The 20,122-nt window shown below is 47.8% G+C and overlaps 1 protein-coding gene across 1 annotated transcript; it reads left to right on the top strand.

Moving 5' to 3' along the window:
• Nucleotides 1-12,565: 12,565 nt before the first annotated feature.
• On the top strand, nt 12,566-19,108 carry PGAM1 (phosphoglycerate mutase 1). The gene is made up of 4 exons (XM_030334566.2): nt 12,566-12,861; nt 16,274-16,548; nt 17,334-17,514; nt 17,998-19,108. Exons 1-4 carry the CDS (start codon nt 12,723-12,725, stop codon nt 18,165-18,167), a joined length of 765 nt encoding a protein of 254 aa, XP_030190426.1. The 5' UTR covers nt 12,566-12,722; the 3' UTR covers nt 18,168-19,108.
• The last annotated feature ends 1,014 nt before the right edge of the window (nt 19,109-20,122 follow it).

Genomic DNA, 20,122 nt, shown 5'->3' with positions numbered 1-20,122 from the left:
TGTCAAAATAGGTACAACTCCAAAAATGTTAGTGGTACCTTGTGAAGGGTGTGGTGGTGCACCTTTGTCACCAGAGGGGGCTCTGCAAACAGCCAGTTAAAACTGAAACCCTAGAGAGAGGCAGCGATACCAGCTGAGCGGGCGAGGATTTTGCAGATCAGATTGGGAGATGAAGAGGCCCAGGCGGGCGGCAGTCTTCCCATCCTTTTCCCTTGCAGCAGACACCTGCTGGCCTCCAAACTGAGTCTGCTACATTAATGTTTATTTTTGAGAGAGACAGAGACAGAGAGAGACAGAGCTCGAGTGGGGCAGAGAGAGAGGGAGACACAGAATCCAAAGCAGGCTCTGGGCCCTGAGCTGTCAGCACAAAACTTGAACTCACACATTGCAAGATCATGACCTGAGCCGAAGTCGGACGCTTAACCGACTGAGCCACCCAGGCGCCCCCGAGTCTGCTGAATTATAACTGGGTACGGCCTCGGGACGAACAAACTGTCTGGAATGGGCCAGGCCTCCATCCGGAAGCATGCGCTCAGAGCCTCCTCTGGAAGATGGTGTCAGGAGAAGGGACGCAAGGCATCCAGAGGGCCTGAGCATACTTTCTCACATTCTGCACAACCACCTTTCACCTTTCTTATGAAGGACTAACTTTGCTGTCCATGAATTCCAACACCATCCTCCACCCAGAGGAATGAATTAGCCTTCTCCGTGATAATCCATACAATTTGTGGTTCATAAGGGCCACACACATTTGTAGAATGGGGCCTGTGCTTAGACCCTCTGGGTTAGAATCCAAGTAGTACCACTTGCTGTCTGACCTTGAGCAAGTCACCTTACTCTCTACGCCTCAGTTTCCCTGAGCTATAAAATGCCAACCCATAGGGTTTATGAGAACTAAGTAAGATGATATGTGTAAAGTGCTTATTAGCACACTGCCTGGCACTTGGTGAGAAAGCAATAAATGTGAGCTCGCTATTATCCCAAAGCTCTTCTCGAGTTCCCAAACGCCTTCTAACCTATTATGTAACTGGGGAGGACAGAGCGGTATCCTCATTTCACAGATGGGGAAACGTGATTCCAACGGGTTCAACGACACCCCCGGTGTCCTACAGTTGGTCGATGGGCAAAAGCCAAGAGATCCAACCCTTAGCTGAGGAGCTCCCTCCTAACCACCACTCTCAAAATTGTCTCGGAAGTTCGTTTGGAGGGCCGGGGGGGCTGCCGCACCCAAAACACTCAGCCAAGGCCAACAGGAAAGCCATTTTTAGTCAATCAGGCTGTTATCTGTTATGACACTGGACAGGAGGAAAGGGAAGTTGAGGCTTAGCCTCTTGCCCCAAACAAAGAGGAAGCAGATGGATGATTTGGGTGTTTAACTTGGGGCTCGAGTTCTGGGGGAGGAGGAAGGCTTTGTCGCCCTGGGGAGCCCATGGTGAGCAAGGCAGTGAGTGGGCTTACAGCCGCTCTGGAGGATTGTCCTAACTGCCGGAGCTGTGTCAAAACCCAGACTTCGGATGTATGTAGGCGAGTCTGTGTTTGGAGCCACATCCCAGGTGTGACTGGGGGCAGGTGACTGAACTTTCCAAGCCACAGTTTCCTAATCTGAAAATGGGGCTGCTGTTCTGAGGCTAAAATGAGATAATACATGCAGAAAGCTTAGCCCCGGGCCCGGCACATTGCCGCGACAGTAGGCTGCGCGTCCCTCATCTTCTGGCGCATTAACACTCCATTTGGCCAAAGATGAGCTTTTAAGAAGAGCTTGCTTTTTCTAGACTAAGTCTGGGGGGATGAGCAGATGGCCTGGTGCACAAAAGGGGACCCAGACTATGAAAAGGACTGAAGTCTGGGCATGGTGGATGTGCTCTTACTCAAAGTGGGGCCTGCCCCCGGGGTGGAGTCCACCCTTGTTTGCCACGTGACAGTAGGTGTCCATGATAGGCAGAAGGGAATATGGGTGAGCAGAGACCATGTGATTGCCACTCTAACCTGGCTTTCCGATGCCCCCAAATTCATTCTTACTCCAGAATTAGGCATTTCCCCGCTTACTACTTCCAACCCCCCATTCATGTCAGGGCCTCTGTATCAGGAATGAATTATGCACAGCTGCTGTGACAGAGACCCCAAGAGACTGGCTTCATTAAACACACAGGATTAATTCTCCACATGCAGCAAATCAGGAGGTAGGTAGGCAAATCCAGGCTAATACGGTGGCTCCACAGAGTCTTCAGGGTCCTGGGCTTCCTTTCTCTTTTTGCTTCACCCTCCGTGGTGTGTGACTTCCATCCTCAGTGTCACCTCATACTCCAAAGATGGGCTGCAGGAGCTCCGACCATCACATTTACAACCCAGGCCTAGACTGAGTAAGATGAAAGCAAGGAAGAGCCAAGAGGGCACTCCCAGCCAAGTCAGCTCCCTTTAAGCCAGTTCAGCTCACATCTGGTTGGCCAGAATTTAGTAATTTGGCCAAACTTCACTGCAGAGGGGCTGAGAAATGTCACCTTTTAGTGGGGAACATTGCAGCACCTCCCCCAGGGGGCGTTCTATTGCTAAGGTAGAAGGGAAGAACTCATGGAGTAAGCAATGAGCAGCCTCTGGAGCTCAGCTAGGTGTTGGGAACACTGGGTCTAAACAATTTTTTTCAGTTTATTTATTTTTGAAAGAGAGAAAGGGCCGGGGCGGGGGGGGGGGATGAGTTGGGAAGGAGCAGAGAGAGGAGACAGAGAATCCCAAGCAGGCTCTGCACTGTCAGCGCAGAGCCCAATGTGGGGTTCGAACTCAAGGAACCTTGAGATCATGACCGGAGCCAAAGACAAGAGTCAGACACTCAACCGACTGAGCCACTCAGGCGCCCCTGGTTCTAAACAGTTTAACTCAGTTACATGCCCACAAGTTACTCCTTGAGCACTAATTACTTGCAAGACACTGTGCTAAGCAAGCACACAGAGGTACATAAAGATGCTTAAAGACTCTTGTTCTGCTCTTAAGAAACTTACAGCTTAGCAGTGCAGACACAAGCACAAAGCCAACAATTCGGTCTCCTCCTTTGTAGATCGAGGATGTTGTACCTGGTTCTCTCCAGGACCTTGGAACTTTCATGCTCACTGAAGCTCAAGTCATAGAACTGCATTTTGCTTCTCTGCCTCCTCCCTGACTGTGGACCCCCTGAGGACAGGGGGCATGTCTGGTCCACTCTTGTGTCATCAGAGCCTACCTCAGTGTCTGGCATATACATATACATATACATATACATATACATATACATATACTTGCCAAGTGAATACATGACATAATCAGAGGTCAGCTGGAGGCACAAGAGAGGTTCAAGTAAAGCTTTGGGGGACCAAGAAGACACCCTCACCTTGGGTGGCTGTCAGAGGGATACCTTTGATTAGGAGGCGACTTTCCAAAAGTGAAACTGGCAGAGTAGATTGGGAGCAGATCCTAAGGACATTGAGGGTCTGGAAGAAGAGTCTGGATCTTAATAGAGAGCTTTTGAACATTGCAGTCTGGGAAAATACTTTTTATGCAGCTTGTACTTTGGGAGTACTGGTCCTCCATTTATTCAGCCGGCACACATTACCATTGAGTGTATTGGGCATTGCGGTGGGGACGAGGAGAGGGAATTAACATTTAACAGATGTCTCTGTGTCAGGGACTCCTTGGTAGTAATAATAGCAACAACTACCATTTATTACTCCTTGCAGAGCTGGGCACTGTGCCAGCACCTTGCGTGCACGATTCTGCTGAGTCCTCACACCCACTCTGTGCAGTAGGTGCTGCCAGTTTTTGGAAACTGTACGATTACTTCTTTATTGTTAAGGAATCCAATTCTATGACTGTCGTGAAGCCCGGGCCGGGTTAACAGTGACTCGTCCTGGAGGTAATTCCACCCCATTCTGGACTTTGTGGATAGAACCACTGTCTCCTCCCTCTCCTTCAACTGAAAACCAGACTCGTGAGGTCTCCATCCCTGCCCTCCTGTTCCTGGAAGGTGCCAAGTACGGTTACCCACGTTTTACAAGAGGGGAAACCAAGGCTGGGAAGTGTCAAGTAACTGGCTTAAGTTCTCAACAGCATTAAGTGGTAGAGTTGGAAGTATAACTTACTTTGGTTCCTAGGTCCTGTCCCTCACAGCCATCCGGTCACAAGGAGATAAAAGCAGGCCTAGTCCTGTGCAGCGCTCACAGGCCAGCTGGAGCGGCAGCAAAGGCACCTGGTGGTGACGATCAGTGCAGTCGTCCAGGTACCCCCGGGAGCCGTGGGAGCCCCAAGCGTGGCAGGGTGTGGTCAGGCCTAGGAGGAGAGTCGGGGACAACTTTCGGGTAAGGTGACTGTCTTAGTCTGTTTGGGCTGCTTATGAACAGAGATTTGTTTTTCACCATCCTGGAGACTAGGATGCCCAAGATCAAGGTGCAGGCAGGGGTGCCTGGGTGGCTCAGTCAGTTAAGCCTCTGACTCCTGCTTTTGGCTTGGGTGATGATCTCACTATTCAAGGGTTTGAGCCCCGCATTGGGCTCCACCCCGACAGTGTGGAGTCTGCTTGGGATTCTCTCGCCCTCTCTCTCTCTGTCTCTCTGTCTCTCTCTCTCTCCCTCTCTCTCCCCCTCCCCCCCTCAAAAGTAAATAAATTAACATTTAAAAAAATCAGGGGGCAGGCAGATTCAGCATCAAGTAAGGGTCATTTCCTGATTCATAGACTCTCTCTTCTTGCTGTGTCCTCACACGGCAGAAGGTGCTAGGGAGTTCTGTGGTGTCTCGTGTGTGTGTGTGTGTGTGTGTGTGTGTGTGTGTGTGTGTTGTCCCCTTTATAAGGCACCAATCCCAGTCATGAGGGCTCTATCCTCATGACCTAATCACCTCCCATAGGCCCCACCTTGCAATATCATACATTGGGGGTTCGGATTTAAACATGAATTTGGGGAAGAGGGACCTAAACACTCAGCCCATTGCAGTGATGTTGGAGCTGAATCATGCAGGACGAGTCGGAATGGACCAGAAAGGTGTTGGCGGAGGCACAGCCACAGGGGAAGAGCAACTGCAAAGGCACAGGGGCCAGCAAGAGCGTGAGTTGTTCGCTCTAGAGTCAGGCAAGACTGGAGTCACCGGGGCCAGTTAGAGACCACTGCACTGGCGCAGGCAAGAACGGAGGGTCTCTGACACAGAAGCTGTGGCGGTGGGGCAGAGAGGAGGTGATGGATTGGAAAATGTATTTAGGAGGTAGAATGGGCAGCACTCACTGGTTGACCAGTTATGAGGGGTGAGCAGGGTTGCTGTGCACAGTAGTGCAAATTGTGGACTGTTTCATTTCCCAGCCGAGGGATTGGAAATCCAGTCCTCGTTGGGCCCTGTCTAGAAGAGCTGGCTTTTTTCTAATTCACCAATGACACTGGAGCAATGGCTCTAGAAGTGAGGCTAAATTACTCCCAGGAAGGGGATATTTCAGAACATGTGTCTATGGAAGAGGCCACTTCTTAATGTCTGAAACAAAAAGCTGAATCTATTACTCACTTAAGCCGAGCAGAGCAATGCCTGAAAGGCGCGATCTCTTCGAGGGGAACTAGGATCTTCTATAAGGTGCTGGGAGGGGTGAAGGTCAGTGATGGACAAAGAGGAGGCAAAGTGTGGCCGTTGCTGATTGGCTGGCTCACAGAAGTATGGTCACTGAGGCAAATTGTCATTGTTCAGTAAAACAGAGATGAACTATCATCCATTGAATGGTTTAAAACCCTGCGCGATGGATACTCGTTGCCATGGCAACAGGACAATCTTTGGAAAATGAGAACATTTTTTCCCCCCTCAAGTGACTGCTAGCTCAAACCATTCACCTTCCCAAGGGCGTTTCACTTTAACAGTGGGCCATGTTTGCTCAAGAGGATATATCTTCAGAGGATCTAGAGGCTGTTAGGGTGGGACTCCTGCCTGGTCCAGGCTGTGGCAGGAAGGTCTGGTGTCCATCACCTCCCTCCAAGGTCCTGGGGCTGGGGGTTCCCAGACGGGGATCAGGGAGAAAAGTTGGTTGCAAGCCCAGGAAGGCCCTGGCCTCGGGGTCACATGTGAAGCCAGAAATGGGACCTAGGAGCCTGACTCCCAGTCACTTGCCTGGAAGGAGATGTGAGGTGCCTGTGGACAGAGTTTGGAGCCTGAAGCCAAACCTCAAAGTTTTTGTCCCTGCTGCCACCGAGGCCTCGCCTTCACCCCACCTTTAAGTCTCTCAGTTGCCTCAGTAAGAACCACCGCGCTGGCCCAACCACACCCTGAGGGGCATCCCTGGAGCAGCCTGAGGAGATTCGGAGCCGCCCCAGAACTGCTTCCTGGCTTCAGCTTCCCGAGCTCTCCACCCACACCCCCTTCCCTGCCCTTGGGCGATGGCTCTTGGTGGGGGGGGAGGCTCTCACAGATTTTTTTAAGCAGCCTTATTGAGATATAATTCACATACCATCCACTTCACCCATTTAAATTACATAATTGAATGTTTTTAGTTCACTTCACAGATATGTGCAACCATCACCACAGCTAATTTTAGAACATTTGGCCACCTCACAGAGAAACTCCATACACCTTGTTTCTCAGCTCCCAAGCCCCCAGCACTAGGCAAGCACTAATCGACTTCCAGTCTCTATAGATTTACGTGTTCTGGACATTTCACAGAAATGGAATCCTACATCGTGTCACCTTTTGTGTCTGCATATTGTTTCCAAGGTTCATCTAGGTTGGCATGCACCAGTGTTTCGTTCTTTTTATGGCCGCAGTATGGACATACTACACGTTTATCCGCTCAGCAGTTGATGGACATTGGGTTGTTTCCACCTTTTGGCTTTTGTGAATAAGGCTTTTATACACATTTGTGTATGAATTTTTGTGTGGACATTTGCTTTTGTTTCTCTTGCATAAACACCTTGCAATGGAATCCTGCCTCATATGGTAACTCTGAGTTTCACCACTTGAACTCATGTGGGTTTCTGATTGTTGTTCTTTTTTGTCCACATTGTTTAGGCTGGACACCCCCGAGCTGGCTCCTATTGTCACCTCTGGGAGACAGGCATTTCCTCCACTGCACTCAGAAGTAATGACAGCCACCGGCTCCCCTGCTCTATCCCCATCAAAATCCTTAGCAGGCATATTAGAAACCTGGTCACCTTGCCCTTGGCTGACAGGTACCTCTAACAGCTTTCCTCGGTCGGTCAGTAAGGAGACACTAGTGCACCCATAAAAAACGTTTCTGACAAATTTATAGAATGTCCTTGCACAGTCCTTAGAATACATCCCTCAGATCTCATACGGCTGGTTCACCTAGGGCCCCTGCTGTCACTCTGAAATCCCTCATGGCATTCAGACAGAAGCCACGCTGCCCACGGGCTGTCCAGCTGTGACTTAGTATCCCTGCGTCAGCAACGCAAAGGCAAGGACTGCTCTGACGAGTGATCTTGGCTCGAGAATTCCTCAACAGCCTTACTGAATTTCCTCAGAAATGTACTGCAGTCCAGATGCTTCCACCCACACAACCTTCCTTTCCTCCTTCCTTCAAGAGGGTCACGCCCTATTCTGTCAGCCTGTCACCTCCCCATTCTCTGTCTCAGGCATTTCCCCTAATACATGTTATGCAAATCCTGTCTCACAACTGCTTCTCAGAGATCCTGTATTAACTAATACCACTGATCTCTGAGTCATTCACTAAACTTAATGTGAACTATTCCAAATAATAAAATGTCTGCCTGTTTTGTACTTAGAATTTAATCCAAAGAAATAGACTAGGAAAATAGTTCTATGGAAGTGAGGTAGAGGGTCAGAAAAGTTTGCTCACTGAGCAGTTTTGTTATCATAGTTCCCACATGCAGGGCCTAGAGGCAGAGGGCACCTCTCCTGGTTTTAGAGACCAGAGGAGTTCCAGAATCCAGAGAGAAGGGCTTGTGCCATCGCTGGGCCAGACACTCAGGTCTGAGGCCGGGTTTTGTTTTGTTTTTTAATGTCTATTTTCATTTATTTGGGGGGGAGGGGCAGAGAGAGAGAGGGAGAGAGAGGACTCCAAGCAGGCTCCGCGCTGCCAGCATAGAGCCTGACATGGAGCTCGAACTCACGAATGGTGAGATCATGACCTGAGCTGATATCAAGAATCAGACGCTTCACCCACCGACTAAGCCACCCAGGCGCCCCTGAGGCTAGGTTTTGAGGACAGAGAAGGAAGGGTGTAAGAAGTCACAAGTCCACAGTAGTGGTGTCCTCTTTCTTTTCCAGCCACACTAATTCCTGCTGTTTGTTGTCAGATGGTGACCGCAGGGGGCCGGAGCATGCGCTTCCGCCGCCCTCCTTGAAGCACTTCTTTCCTTACAGCCTCAGTCGCTCAGTTGCTCAGTCTTGAGGCGTTAGCTACAATCACCTGGACTCACTCTCTGAGGCAGAAATCCTCTCTTTTTCAGATAGCAGCCAGCCGAGCTGGCGAGCGGGGGACATCTGAACATCAGGGGATGAATTTGCAAGGTGTTCAACAAGTAAGGACATGGGGTGTCCTGCCAGGGAGCCTTGTGGGCTGAATGGGGAGCCTGCTTCCAGCCAGCAGAAAACTTGGCTTGCCGCACTGCAATTCTAAATTGGGTCCTTCACCGAAAGAGCGGGGCTTGATAAGGAAGTTATGCTACTGTGGAAAAAATAAATAGGGAGGGAAGACTGAGAGAGTCCTTTATTGTTTTAAGGGACAGTGCAGGATAATAGGGCTGTGCCCGCTGATTATCCTTATCTGAGTTTTTGTAACAGCTTAACCAACAAGCTGATTGGGTGACAGCTGTTACAGTCTTGGGAGTTTCCCCAGGCCTGGGGAATTAAAGGACTGTGCTGGAAGGGAAGCTATTTTTTTGTAAGAGTTTCAGGGTTTCCAGGCTGACTGGAGGCCTCAGGGGGAGATGAGGGCTCATTATTGATGACGGCCCCTGGCCCAGGCGATGACAGATGAGAAGAGTCTGGAGTGCAGATCCCCAGCCCCACACTCCGCCCAGGAAAAGGGTCTTACTTGGCCACAGTTGCTCCCCTCAGGGCAGAAAGTGAGGGCAGTGGCCTGGTTAGGAGCTGTGCTCCTGGTTAGGTCCCTTAGGTTCCTCCTGGAGCTGGACCCCAGCTGCAATCAGCCCCTCACTCCTGCTTTGTTGTCGGGGTGTACCAATTCTCTCCTGCCTCCACCCAGTTCTTTAGAAGGGCCCAGGAGTCAGCCCTGACAAACGTCTGTGCGTTAGTGTTCAGTAGAGATAACAATTAAGATTAAAAAAAAATAGTAAGTAGTCAAGGCCCAAACCCACTGGTTTATCCTTACCTTTTACTGACATTCGAGAGATCTCCTTGGTTTGACAGACACTAAGCTTCTTCCCAGATTTGTGGTGCTGTGATTAAAGCCGAGTGAATCCCCATTTCTGCCTAGGAATTCTGGCTTCCAGCTGCAAAGCTTTCAAGGTCTTCCCACAATGCCCCCCATCTGCCTCCCTCTCCAGATCTCTCCAGGCTCCTGCCTCTCTTCCTGACACTGCAAGCTCCAACTTTGGGGCTCTTCCCTGTGGATCACCTCTAATTTCTCACTGACAAATCTGGTCCCCTGCTCATCTCCTGCTCTTTTGGAATGTCTCACCTCACTTTTCTCCACTGTCACATGTGAATTAGGGGTAGCAGGAGGTAGGGAGTTGTAGTGGAGGATTTTCGAGGTCTCTCTCAGCCCTGACATTCAGGGGGTCTACCAAGGGCAAAGGCATCACATAAGTGCGTGTGTGTGTGTGTGTGATGTGTGTGTGGTGTGTGTGGGGTTTTGTATAATATAGTTAAGGCGTGGCTCCTGTCCTCAAGGAGTTTCTAGTTGAGTTGATCTGATGCGTACATAAAAAGCTTCTGATGATTTAAGGAAGGTATCCTATAAGTGAGGTGCATAAAGTTATCAGAGTTCCCCAGAATTTCAAGGAAATGAAAGATTCCCTCTGGAGGCAGAGGAGGGTGTTGGTGAAGGAATAAAATAGGATTCCCCAGGCTCTTTCCCAAGGCTGGCGGTACAGATGGCTTTGGCCTCCTGCCCAAAGTAGCCTAGTTATCTGCCTAGTCCCCATCCCGTGGGTAAGCCATCTCCTACTAGATATCCTGCTGGAAGGGAAATCTGTCCATGGATTCCCAGACTCATACCCTTTGAATTGGTGCCCTTTATTAAATCTTTTTTGCCTTCTTTATAAATGTTTTACTTATTTTAGAGAGAGAGTGCAAGTGGGGGAGTGACAGAGGGGGACATAAGATCTGAAGCAGGCTCTGCACTGACAGCAGCAAGCCCAATGCAGGGCTGGAACCCATGAACCTGGAGATATGGCCTGAGTCAAAGTCAGATGTTCAACCGACTGAGCCACCCAGACACCCCAGATCTTTTTTGCCTTCTATTTTTTTTTAAATTTTGTTTTTGAGAGAGACAGAGAGACAGACAGACAGAGACAGAGTGTGAGTGGGGGAGGGGCAGAGAGCGAGGGAGACACAGAATTGGAAGCAGGCTCCAGGCTCTGAACTGTCAGCACAGAGACTGATGTGGGGCTCAAACTCACGAACCTTGAGATCATGACCTGAGCCAAAGTTGGACACTTAACCAACTGAGCCACCCAGGCGCCCCGGTCTTTTTTGCCTTCTTGATCATACTGCTAATAACATTTATTATTAATGTTAATAATATATTTATTGTTATTAGTATGACTATTTGTTAGACACAGTGCTAAGCGCTTCCCATGCATCATTTCACTTATTCCTTACAACAGTGTTTTAGGTGGCTATGAATATGATTATTATCCCAGTTTACAGATGGGGAAAATGAGGATGAGAAGTTGAGTGACCCATCTTACATCCCATGGGTAATCAGAAACAGAGACATTTTAACTCAGGTTTCTTCCTATTTATCTCCTACTCATTGCATAAATATGAGACCTCAACTACACAAAAGCACAGAAATCTTGAAGCAGAGAACAGGGGGAAGAGAAAGGGACATGGCAGGAGCCATGACTGGGAGTATGGATTAGGGCCAAGGCAGAGGGACAAAAAGTACAGTCTGAAAAGCCAAGGTTAAGGCTGGAAAAGCTCTCCCTGAGAGGGGCTGGGTGTCAGGATTGGGATGACCAAGAAGTAGGATCAGGCAGAGGGAGAACCTCCAAACAGGGAGTCTTTCAATGATCCCCATGTGGGCCATGCTGGGAGCTTGAACAGGAGGCCTTCAAAGGCAGTTCTCACTTTGCAGCCCTGGGATTCTGTGAACTCTGGGTGTAGCTTTTAGAGCTGGACCTCACCCCAGTCATCTGTCTGGTCACTGAATTCCATCTTCTCCCTGCTACAGAGGAGGGAGGCAAGAGCATTGTGATTAGAGTGCACCCAAGGCCATTGGACTGCTTGGGTTTGAATCTTGGTTTCTCCTCTACTTCCGAGCTGTGATTTTGGACAATTTATTTTTCTGGGTCTGAGCACACATTGATTTGGGAGCAAGCCTCAGCTTGAATCCTAAGTCCTGTAACCTTGGGCAATGTACCTCATGGCTCATTTCCTCATCAGTAAATAAAAAAATATAATACTTGCCTCATAGGATCATTATAAGGATAGGAGGATTAAATGTTTATGTTTGTAAAGCATTTATAACACTGGCACGTTTTTGTTTTTTTATTTTTATTTTTGACTGCATGTTAAAAACTTGTCTACAATCCGTTAAATGTAGCACACAGCACAATTTCATTGTTAGCTGTTTACATGTGGGTCTTCTTTGCGCTCCACTTGCTGCGAAGGGCAGAAAACAGATTCAATCCATCTTTGGCCGTAGCCCACTGACTGATTCCTGTTTGGTGCTCAATAAAGTGACCAGTTTGAAGTAAACCAGGAGACAGTAGCATGGGCAGCAGAGAGCTGCCCAGATAAGCAGATCTTAAACTGCTGATTGAGTGTAGGGGAGGAACAAGCAGTGATTCTCCTCTTTCTGGAATATTTGAAGGGGCTCGGATACTGACTAGAGAGAGGCTATGAGACCCTCGAAGAGGTGGGACAAACAGCCCAGTGTTTATGTAAAGAGCAGGGCTTTGGAACCAGTGATCAGAGCCAGTTCTCTTACGTGTAAAATAGATCAGTATCCAATAAAATGAGGTAACAATAGTAACGACTATTTACTGAGCACATTCCAAGTGGACAGGCACCAGCTAAGTATTTGTCATGTCCATTCACAAATGAGGCTGGGTGAGGTTAAGCGACCTGCCCAAAGACACAAAGCAATAAAATGGAAGAGTCAAGACTCGAATCGAGGTGTGACCTGGCGCACCTAAGCGCGATTCAAACAATAAGAGCCACTTTAAGACAATCGGCTTATGAATAGCGGCAACACAAGGAAAGCACGGCTGCTCTTCAACGCTACCACCGGCACACACGCCCCGGCGCGAGGTGAAAGTTCCGCCGCCTTTCGGAGCTTACGTGCGCTCCGTGACCGCCGCGGCTGACGAGGGGCAGGCGGACGAGACCGCATGCGCTCTGGCGCCCTCGAGCGCGCCCCTCCCCCACGGCGGCTGCAGCGCTGGCACGGGGCGCATGCGCACACCCGGCGGGCGGAGGGCGGCCCAGAGCGAGTGGAAAGATTTGGAAGAGCAAGTGCGCGGGAGCTGGGCGGTGGAGTGCGAGCGCGCAGGCGCGGCTGGGGCCGGACAGCGACTCCGGAATCTCAGCGAGTCCCACTCTGCGTCGCACCCCGAGCCGCCACCATGGCCGCCTATAAGCTGGTGCTGATCAGGCACGGCGAGAGCGCTTGGAACCTGGAGAACCGCTTCAGCGGCTGGTACGACGCCGACTTGAGCCCTGCCGGGCACGAGGAGGCGAAGCGCGGCGGGCAGGCGCTGCGAGGTGAGGAACGGGCCGGGGCGGGCTGTGGGTGGGGGCTGCGGAGGCTCGGGCGGGCGACCCTGGTTGAGGGCCGCCTGGCTCGCCCCCGTACCCTCGCGGAGAGGGCTGACCTTGGGCTTCAGCTCTCCTGCAGTTTATTTTGCGGTTGGCAAAATGGTTTCAGGGTGTGTGTGCGGGGGGGGGGGCTGTCGACTTGCTCAAGGTCACCCAGTGGTGTGATGGGCCACGCCGGGAAGAGGACTGGGGGCGGTCGCCCCGCAACCCACTGCATTCTCCACGACACCGCCTTGGCGAAATTCTCCCATTTAGTAATCTGAGCATTCAGTAACTCGGGGACGGATTATTAAATTGGATGGCCGGTGTCTTCCGGGAGCTGTAACCAAGCCTTTTCAAGAGGCTGCTGCGGATCCTCGTGAAGCGTCAGACCACACGCTTGTCCCCGGCTGTGGGGGAGTAACGCGGCGCTGGGCGGACAACAGGCCTCACGAAACCCACGTGCTTATGTAGGCCTTTGCTGTTCAGCAGCATCCCACGAATCTTGTGCCCCGAATGCATCCACAGATGTAATTGAGTGAATGAATGAGTGAATGAATGAATAATTTGAGTTGTCCTCAGCACGATTCCATGAAGTAGATTATTATCCCCTTCCTTTCTTTCCCTCCCTGGCCCTCTTCTATAGCTGGGAAAAGTGAGGATTGCATAGATGACTTGTTCAAGGTCGTATCTCCTTATTCCTAGTCCATCCCCCTCGCTCCAATTCTGGGTTGAGTAACAGGTAGACGCTGGGCAAAGGTGGAAGTGGCAGTGAGATAAACTCGCCTACCCAGGCTTGCCCCCTGCGGCGAACAGCTCTTCGTGGTTTTGGAATGCTTTTTATAAGGAAGCATTCTCAGCTGCCAGCAACTCAGAGAATCCCTCTGTACTGAGGAGGTGCTTCCACTGATGTAATTAGGGCAGATCTTGCCCTGCGCTCTTCTAACCTCTGGACGTTGAAGCAGCCATTTGAAAGGGTCATTGATGCCTGATGTGGAACAGGTATTTGGCCTCAGGTTACTCTTTCTAGCTTCTTGCCTTCACCGTAGATCCTTTTGAATTGAAGCAAAGGTTTGGAAAGTGTAGGAAATGTAATCCTGCTGGCTGTGTGTCTGCTTTGAGATGGCTTGGTGTGACTTACATTTAGGAGAGGCTGGGAAAGGGAAAGAGCTGGAAAAGGAGGCCATTTTCTCTGTGTTTGGCAGGAAGAACTGTATGGGTCTGTGGTGGTTTGCTGATGACTAGCCCAGGACAAAGATAATTGCAGCTGTACCCTAAAAGAGTGATCAAATGGTTAAACTTGTAATCTCTTTAAAGTAGCAGACCCTATTTCAAGATTTTGTTGTTGTTGATTTATTTTTAGTAATCTCTACATCCAACGTGGGGCTGCAAGTCAAGGACCCCGAGACCAAGAGTTGCATGCTCCACCGACTGATCAGCCAGGCACCCCCTATGTCACTTTCTAAGTAAATGTTGGTAGCGTTAGTTTAAAAAAAAAAAAATCCTATTTAAAAGATTAGTATCTGTTATGGGCATCACAAATGATTATATTAAACAAGACTAAAAGCAGAAATCTGAATCGTGAAGACCATTGTGAATAATATAAAAAACCTAAATATATTAAATTCTTCAGAGCTTTAAATGATAGTAGGGTTTATAAACTCTTGAATCGTTTCAGGAGGGAACTAGTGAGAACTGAGTTTCTCCATGCAGTCTTACTCCTGGGAGAGGATGAGGTCCACACCACATATCACACCATCCACCCCACACTTGGGAATATCCTAGGCTATGCTTTTATTTAATGGGGAAGTTCTCCTGAGTGGAACTGCTTTTCTTCTTGGGGACCTATCTGTGTATCCAACAGGAGGCACTCCATCACAAGGGGAAATAATAATTGCAGTGAAACAGCCAGTAGCTTTTCAGCATGGGAGATGAGGCTTGCACTTGCCAGTGACTCAGCCTTTTATTGGGGAGCCATTCCTCCCCTTATAGTTAGGGAGGAAATGGTAATGGAGTCTACTAGGACTTGTCCTGAGGTTCAGTGATGAGATTTGATGAGATTTGTCATCTTTTCCCCTGTGGGTAGTGATGGGTTTCCTGGTGATTAATCCTCCCCTCCCCCATCAGCGTAGTTCTTATTGGCCTCGTTCTCAGTTGAACAACTGGCAGAATTCACTTCACATTGCATTAATTACTGTTGGCAACCTCAGTATGAGGCAATACCCAGGAAAGTTTGTGCTGAATTTCAAAGAGGGCCTTGTAGCCTCATGGAGGAAAACACTACATAAAGGGCCATCTCCCTTTTAAAGTGGGAAGGGGGGATAATCTTCCACGAACTAAGAAGATTAATTGTTGGGGTGGTTGGGGCAACATAACTTGATTACTACGCCTTAATAACTACTGTATGAGGAGAGATTCATGTCTAAATGAGTCAGACTGCACAGCATTTGCTCTTTCTGCTTTCTCCAGGGAGTGGCTTCTCCTGAACTTGGTCTATAACAGTTGACCTAAGTGTGTACAGGTTGGCACTTGACTATAGCAGAAAGGCACTGTGGATTAAGAGACTGATGTGATTTCCACTACATAGTGAAAATACAATTTCATTCAACGTACTGAAGTTTTAATCAGCATCCTCTAAGAGCTCTTGCTGTGTCCTGATTGTTGGGTTTCAAATTGTTTTCCCATAGACAAGAGGTTAGGTCTGAAATATATTTACTAGTATTGGGCAGAAGTGACTGTTTTAACTAAAATACAAACAGATCCTTAGGGTTTAGAATAATATGGAGGTAGCTAGAGATGGAGGTTATGAGTTGGATTTTGGAGTCACACAGCTTGGGTTTTAATCTCTCATTTACAGCTGTGACCTTGGATGATTTGCTTAATCCCTCTAGTCTTTATTTTCCTCATCTGGTAAAATGGGTTGTAAGGATTATAATCTCAGGATTGTCATGAAGACTAAATAAAACGTATACAAAATAATTTGTATAGTGCTTGACAGATGGTAAGCCCTCCATAAATATTGGTTATTATTTAGTAAGAGATTCCAAGTTTTTAAGGATCCTTTTCTTGAAAGAATTGAAGCAGAAATAAGTTCTTAAAATGGGCTTAACACAGCATTCTGGGGTTTAGGATAAGCAGCACAGATGGCATAGGTTAGCTCCCTGACAATACATTTAGGTCTTGGGTTAGATGAATTATTGGGGAACCACTGGAAAGTACATTGTCAACTATAACATAAATCAACATATTTTGTCTTCTGTAAAGGTGGAATATTGTCTTTTTTTTCTAGGGTATACAAACTAGTTACATTTAGATGTGAGAAAACTCTGGTTCCATAGTGGACCCGATTGGCTTATCACTTTGAATTTATGATTCCCAGATGCTGGCTATGAGTTTGACATCTGCTTCACCTCCGTGCAGAAGAGAGCAATTCGGACTCTCTGGACAGTGCTGGATGCCATTGACCAAATGTGGCTGCCTGTAGTGAGGACTTGGCGCCTCAATGAGCGGCACTATGGGGGTCTGACTGGCCTTAATAAAGCAGAAACTGCTGCCAAGCATGGTGAGGCCCAAGTAAAGATCTGGAGGCGCTCCTATGATGTCCCGCCACCTCCGATGGAACCCGACCATCCCTTCTACAGCAACATCAGTAAGGTATGGACAAACGGGGGTTTGGCTCATTCTGCCTAGGACCAGGGTGTTAGAACCTGGGCCTCACTCTTTTTTAGCTTTTAGTAGTGTCTGCTTGGTCCTATTGAGTTTTTTAATTTATGCTAGTTAATTGTTATTCTCCTTCTCCAAGGAATGGCCTTCACTTGTTAAAAAGATTTAGTTGATACTTGTTTACCTAAAAAGAAATTATATCTTCTTTTTTGTATCTCCATCGCGATACCTTATAAAACCCATCCATAGTCGTAGGGCCTTTTAAAAAACAATTTTTTTAATGTTTATTTACTTTAAAGTAAAGTAAGGAGTGAGAGGGGGAGGGACAGAGAGAGGGAGACACAGAAATCAAGAGCAGGCTCCAGGCTCTGGTCTGACAGCACAGAGCCCACATGGGGCTCAAACCCCACAAATTGTGAGATCATGGCCTGAGCTGAAGTTGGACACTTAACTGACTGAGCCACCCAGGCGCCCCTTAGAGTTGTAGGGCCTTCTTAAGCCAACTATTAAGATTAAGTGAATTGGGAAGAGCTTTATACCTACCTTTTTTCTTCTAAGTTCTGTTTCATTTGAACTGTTCATTTTCCCAATAGCAGGTAATGGTGGTAGGACGAGCAGCAAAATAATTCTTCTCCCTGTGACCAAACTCTCAGCTCCGTTCTGTGTCCTGGTGAAAGACCTTCACCTATCACTTTGATTCATACCTTAGGGGATGAGGAATGGGCAGAACAGATACAACTACTACTAATTGGTGAGCATGGATTTTTATTGTTTAGGATCGCAGGTATGCAGACCTCACTGAAGATCAGCTACCCTCCTGTGAAAGTCTGAAGGACACAATTGCCAGAGCTCTGCCCTTTTGGAATGAAGAAATAGTTCCCCAGATCAAGGAGGGGAAACGGGTCCTGATTGCAGCCCACGGCAACAGCCTTCGGGGCATTGTCAAGCATCTGGAGGGTATGTACATTTTTCAGGGGAGCCCTCCGGGAGGGACACAGCAAAACTGCCACAAATCGGATTTATTTCATGCAAAAGAGATCTTCAGGGAAAGGCTGGACACATTGATAGTCCCTCAGTTTGCATCTTAAATTGGTTCACCTGAGGGCCTAGAGGCCTAGATGTGCTGATTTTTGTCAGACTGGATGGACTACACAGGACATTTGAGATGTGTATAGTCCTGCTTCACTGTGGGTTTCCAAACCCCACTTTGGGAGAGATATCTGCGGTATACCACCTTACATACTTTTTTTCTTTTCAGTGGCTGAGAACTAAGTATTGGAGGCATTCTTTGGGTGATTGATCTATAATACAGATTGTTACTGTTACTATAAATATCAGAAGGGGTGTCTTGTTTTAATTCTTACCAAAGTCCTTTGTCACCTGCAGGGGGGACATGGATTCGTGTCTAGCTTGGCTTATCATGGTGTGTATTTCCTTCAGGTCTTTCTGAAGAGGCTATCATGGAGCTGAACCTGCCAACAGGTATTCCCATGGTCTATGAATTGGACAAGAACTTGAAGCCCATCAAGCCCATGCAGTTCCTGGGGGATGAAGAGACCGTGCGTAAAGCCATGGAAGCTGTGGCTGCCCAGGGCAAGGCCAAAAAGTGAAGGCGAGCAGGCAGACTACTTTTCCAAGGACACCCTCCCTACCCATCCCGTTCCTCCACATTTCTTCCCTGCACATGTCACACTGACCACATCTGTAGGCATCTTAAGTTTTAGCTGCAGATGGGGACCAGTGGCTCCTAATTTTGTTTAGCCATTTGTCTCTTGCACCCACTCTCTTCATATAGTCTAGTCAGAATGGCACTTCTGGGGCATGAGTCTTCAGTCCCAAGCTGAGGGAAGACTTTTACCCAAAAGTAGAGAGTTAGTAACTATGGTGTTTTTGCTACTGTTTATTGAGTTGGGGATAGGAAGGAACCATGCTAAGATGTGACCAATGAGAAGTAAGAGAGCCTATTTGTGTTCCCAGGAGCCAGTCCTGTACTATTCTGTAGTCAGGTGACTGTCTGGGGGGGCTCCAGTCATTCCAGTGAAAGAATCATTTCCCCTCTGACCCCAGAAGAGTTGGCTCCAGAAGACTGGGATCAATTTAAATGTTTTGTGTTGCATCTACTTTTACAAAAAGAAAAAAAAAAAGTATATATATATATATATATATATATATACATATACATACACACACACACACACATATATAAAATAATACAAACCAAAAACCCTTCTGGGGTTTCTAGTTGCGGTTGAAATATTCCCACATGCAGTCATCCCAAAATAAGCCATTCCTCACACCAACGTGGGAGAAGCCCCTTGACTTCTGAGGCCTAGGAGTTTATCCTGCTGTGTGTTTTAGAATCCCTCCCCTGCCTTAATGTTTTATGGCAGTGAAATGCCTCTTGATCACGTCCAAGCGTGTCTTTTACTGTATATGTTTCTGATCATGTTCCAGTTGCTTGGTCCTGCCACCTGGGCCCAGTACTCATTTTGAGCGTAACTATACTAAATCTTTTTTCCAGATCAGTATAATAAAGGAGTGATGTGCAATATCTTCTGTGTGATGTAGTAATCTCTCATTTGAGAAGATCAGCTTGAACATTAAACTGGGTGTGTCTTACTAGGGTTTTCCACCTTAGGTTGGGGAGCTGAAGTGTGGGGGTGGGCAGGTCTTCCTGGCTGAGCCCTCCATTCCTGTTGCCTCTATAGCACTTGCTCAGTGTGCTGGCTGAATACTCCTTGAGTGGTCAAATTCTCAAACTCCATTATGCCTTCTTTTCAGTAAGGTAAAGGCTTGTTTACCTTAAAAAAGCTAACCTTTTTCTATTAGAAATCTGTAAACTTGGTGCCTGGGTGGCTCAGTTAAGCATCTGACTTCAGCTCAGGTCGATTTTGAGGTTTGTGAGTTTGAGCCCCACATCAGGCTCACTGCTGTCAGCCTGATTCAGATCCTTTGTCCTCCTCTCTTTGCCCCTCCCCCTGCTTGTGCTCTCTCTCAAAAATTAAAATCTGTAAACTTGATTCACATTTCATCCTCAAAAACGGCACATAACTGTATAATAAAATGATGCAGAAGAAAAGGACTATTACATTGTATACGTAATCGGGAAGGGACATTGCTCACATTTTCCTTCTCTTTAAAGCTTTTCAAAAGATAATGAACATGAAAGCCTACAAGGCAAGAGAAACCCCATAATACCTTTCTTCTACTAGGAGCAAGTAACACCCTCAGTCTGTTAAGCTCTCATGAAGCTCCTCTATGCCAGCTACATAACCTCTAATCTTGACAACCTCTGAAACGGCTGGTATCCCGAATTTACAGAAGAAATAGACTGAAAGAGATGCAGAAACTTGCCAAATATATACTACTAAGTACTGGAACCCAGATGAAAGATGTTGAACAGAAGTCCTTATCCTAAAATGTAAATACTAATCATCTTGCTTTTCAGGTTTAGTTTTTCACTTGATCTATAACCCTAGGATGACCTTTAGTAATTTAAGTCTCCAACAGTCTGGTGGAATGTTAAGTTTACTTGGCCTATAATGAATCTTAAACCAAAAGTTGA

Source organism: Lynx canadensis, chromosome D2, assembly GCF_007474595.2.
Source record: "Lynx canadensis isolate LIC74 chromosome D2, mLynCan4.pri.v2, whole genome shotgun sequence".
Lineage (NCBI taxonomy): Eukaryota > Metazoa > Chordata > Mammalia > Carnivora > Felidae > Lynx > Lynx canadensis.
The sequence above is the reverse complement of the archived record's forward strand: the minus strand, read 5'-3'. Positions and strand labels throughout refer to the sequence as shown.

Excerpts from the sequence above, each read along its gene's own strand:
- PGAM1 (XM_030334566.2), top strand. The coding sequence starts at position 12,723 with ATGGCCGCCTATAAGCTGGTGCTGATCAGGCACGGCGAGAGCGCTTGG. Across the intron at positions 12,862-16,273 it reads CGGCGGGCAGGCGCTGCGAG|ATGCTGGCTATGAGTTTGAC; the intron begins GTGAGGAACGGG and ends TATGATTCCCAG. Across the intron at positions 16,549-17,333 it reads TCTACAGCAACATCAGTAAG|GATCGCAGGTATGCAGACCT; the intron begins GTATGGACAAAC and ends TTTATTGTTTAG.